The sequence below is a fragment of the Pteropus alecto genome, unplaced genomic scaffold (assembly GCF_000325575.1).
Source record: "Pteropus alecto unplaced genomic scaffold, ASM32557v1 scaffold102, whole genome shotgun sequence".
NCBI classification, from domain to species: Eukaryota; Metazoa; Chordata; class Mammalia; order Chiroptera; family Pteropodidae; genus Pteropus; species Pteropus alecto.
Genome location: NW_006432224.1, coordinates 2530098 through 2533694, shown reverse-complemented (window position 1 = coordinate 2533694; position 3597 = coordinate 2530098). Strand labels below are relative to the sequence as shown.

General features: G+C 69.2%; 1 protein-coding gene across 1 annotated transcript in view; it reads right to left on the bottom strand.

The window, feature by feature from the left end:
• Positions 1–279: 279 nt before the first annotated feature.
• The window catches only part of PCSK6 (proprotein convertase subtilisin/kexin type 6), an 84011-nt gene continuing 80693 nt past the window's right edge, over positions 280–3597 (bottom strand). The window contains exon 22 of the mRNA XM_025043525.1: positions 280–661. Coding sequence (XP_024899293.1) covers positions 280–661 — 382 coding nt within the window. The remainder of the gene's footprint in view (positions 662–3597) is intronic.

Here is a 3597-nt window from a genome sequence, read left to right as displayed (position 1 = left end):
GCCCTCTGCTGAGTGCTACTGGGTGGCGGTGCCCAGAGCCGGGCCGGGCCGCCCGTCGGTGGCCTGCTGAGCCACGGAGGCCGCCTCCCCGCAGGGCACGGCTGCCACGGCGCCTGCGCCAACCCTCCCCTGGCTGGAATCCCCAGATGGGTCTTTGGTGCTGAGTTCCTGTCTCCCAACCACCCAGAGAACCGGCCCCTCTCACGGCAGACGTGGTACTCTGGGTCCTCCTGGTGGGACAGGTGAGCCCCAGCTGTGGGCTCTGGGGGACCGAGGCCCTCAGGCCTCCCGACTCTGACCCCCCGAGGCCGGCCTTGCCCGCGAAGGCGCCGCGCACGGGCAGCCTGGGCTCACGCGCCACAGTGGGAGCGGCACGAGGACAAACTGGTTTCTAAGGTCACTCAACAAACCAAGCAGCAGCGGCTGGGTTGGCGGCGGGAAGTGGCCGCGGTCGGCGTCGGAGGCCTGCGAGGAAGGAGCCCCCGGGACGCCTGCGCCGAGGGCCACCGCTCTCCCACGGCGGCCCGGCCGCCACCCGCGGGGCTCACCGTTGCCGCAGGTGTGGTTAGTGACGCACGAGGTCCCCAGCTGCGTGAAGCCTGTCCTGCACCGGCTACAGTTTCTGCTGGAACCTTCGCAACTCAAGCAGTTCTCGTCGCACCTGTGTGGGGACACGGGTTCCCACTGCTGTTGGGGGAACAGGCCCAGGCGCTCCAGGCCCCCTTCCTGCAGCCCGTCTCCCCTCCTGAGCTGGGACGCGCCCGCCACTCCCCTCGCCACCGCATCGCCCACAAGGGCCTGAAACCCCAGCCGAGCTTTCGCAGGTCCTGCCTCCTGCTGGGTGGCTCTACGCCCTGGGAGGTGACGATGATGCTCACAGCCACTGGCAGGGGCGGAGGGCAGGCCCAGGTCTCCCAGACCTTCAGTGGCACCTGGGCGGGATGGCGCCCCCCGCAGGGAGCTCCATGTGCAGTGCAGTCAGGCAGGCTGCACCCGGGGATGTGACAAGCCTGATCCCACAGCCTGGGGACTGCTGCTGCCGGCCAGGCTAGGCTCCCCCTGTGGCGACACCGGCCTCTGCCCCAGGGCACGGGTGCCCGTCCAGTCCTGCCCACGGAGGACCCGGCGCCGTTGCTGAGGCAGGTGACTGGGGCCTCAGGGCCTCGGGCCGCGAGCAGAGGTTGGTTTTACTGGGACACAGCCACACTCACTGAGCTTCGTGCCGCCTGAGTCTGCTCTCCGGGTGGCGGGGCGAGCAGCCGTGACAGACAGACATTGTGTGGCCTGCGAAGCCCAAGCCTCTGACCATCGGGCCCTACGGAAGAGCCCACCGGTGCCAACCGGGTGGCGGCTCTGCACCCACACAGCCCCTGGTGGCTGGGTCTCCGCGCTGCTCCGGTCTGTCACCAGCCCTCCAGGTCCCTACAGCTACAGCCCAGACAGGCCCCAGAAGTGGGGTTCGGGTGGGGTGGACAGGGCATCCGGGCAGGAGTCTGGCTCGGCAGACCCCTGGGCCTGCCCTGTGTGGGCAGTTCTCGGCTTATGACAGATGCCACCTGCCTGGCCACTCGGCATGGCCTTTTTCCAAAGTGGCCCTGAGCGTCACTGAGCGCCCGCCCAGAGCCCCCGCGTGCCCTCGACCTGCACGGAAGGCGGTTTTTATTCTTCCAGTGAAGCTGGAGTTCAGGTCATCACCTGTCACCTACGTTGCAGATGTTGAGTTCCGGGGGCCAAACCCCAGCGGGGCCAGGCCTCAGCTCCTCGACCAGCGGCGAGAGGCCGCGCCCCGCCCCGCAGCCCGGAGGGGAGGGCGCCCCCCCCCCCCTCACTCCAGGGAGCCCCCAGGGCCTGGTCTTGCCTGCTGCAGCTCCTGGTGGCCTGGCCACAGGCCCCTGATGCCACACACAGGGTCTGGCTCCTCCTGGGACCGCCCCCGCCCGGCCTCGTACAGATGATGCCCCAGTGAGGCTGGAGCGAGGGCCTCGCAGAGATGCCGCGTCTGGGGCTCGGCCATCTGCCGGGCTGGGCCGGGCTGAGCCGATGCTGTTTCCACTTCTGTGGGTGGCGCGGTCACAGTCGACCAGCTGGACGCAGCTTCCTTTCTTCTGTAAACGCGGACTCCCCGAGCTCTGGGGTCGCCCTGGCAGCCGCTGCAGGCGTGTCGGTTTCTGACTGCTGTGTGACAAATCGCAAGCACCGCAGCTTAAGCCACCGCCTTCCGGCGTGTCGGGTCGACAGGCAGCAGCCTGGGCAGCTGTGGAAGTCCGGGTTCTCTGCTCAGGGCCTCGCAGGCCCCGGGGCAAGGTGTCAGCCAGCTCCGGAGAAGCATCGAGCATCGCGCTGCTCCCAGGGAGTGGGGATGGCCCCCGGCTCCCCCTCAAACCGTCCCGGGGCCCCTGCTTCTCTGAAAGACCATCTTGGCTCATCTTTGTCGGATTATAGGGTGGCCGTGCCAGCGGGAGGCCCTCTGGAACAGGGGGCTTCCAGACGCCTCCGGTTCTGCGGCCCTCCGTGGGGCCTAGTTCACCCCCAAACTCGGGAAGGGCCGGGATGCCCGCTGCAGATGCTGGGCGCTCCCGCCAGCCTTCCATCACCCGTCTGCTCCAGGCGACAGCCATCGAAGTCTCGCTGAACTTCTGCCGGGCCGGAATGCAGCAGGGGACGCTGGGGGATCGCTGTCCCCACGCACCCAGAAGAGGCCGAGAGTGTGCAGGGTACGGACGCAGGACTGTGAGGGGGCGGCCGGCCCTCGGGCACCTTGTGCTCTGCCTTCCGGGGGGGTCCCTTCCTGCCGCGGGCTTCCCAGAACCTCTTTGGAGAATGCTGGTCGCGGGCCGTTCTCAGGTTCGGGTCCCGGCTCTGACGGTCTTTTTTGCGCTGTTTGCCTGCGTGCTGGCCCGGGTTTCCGCATCCAGGCCCCGGCTGGCCACTTGCGTCCCAGAAGCTGCCCAGGGCCGGTCACAGGGCCACTCAGCATGCCACGGCCCGGAGGACGCCAGGCTCTCGATAGCTGTGCTGCCTCAGCGAGGGCCGCCTGCAGAACAAGCAGGACCGAGGCCGTCCCGAGGGAGCATCCGCTCCGCAGGGGCCGCCGGAGCCAGGGGGCTCCGCAGCCGGGAGCACCACAAGCGGGCGTGGGGTTGGCTGCCCTGCCCAGCGCTCCTCCTGGGTCTAGCTCCGGTTCCCGGCGGGTTGGCCCAGCAATGGACCCCTCTCCAGGGCTGAGAGCCGGCCCTCCGTGAAGGTGGGTGCGGGAAGGTCCTGCCCTGATGCCCAGGGCCCCGCGGGGGCCTCCTGCCCGCGGCGTGCTGGCTGCCACACTGGGCGATGCGCGCATTCTCTGCCCAGGGCGTCTGGCCAACGGGAGTGACTGGCCCTCGTCCCTCATTGTCCTTAGGCTGCCGTCTCTGGTGTTGTCACCCTCGAACCAGCTGGCTGGTTAAGACGCAGAGCTGACCTCAGACGCCCGCAGTGGGGTCCCGAGTGGCCGCTTCCCTATCTCGAACCGGCTGCGCCGAGGGGCCGAGCCCCGCGCAGAGCCCCTCGGTGGGTCACGCAGGACCGGGGCTGGGTGGGCTTCACTGGCTTGCTCAGAGG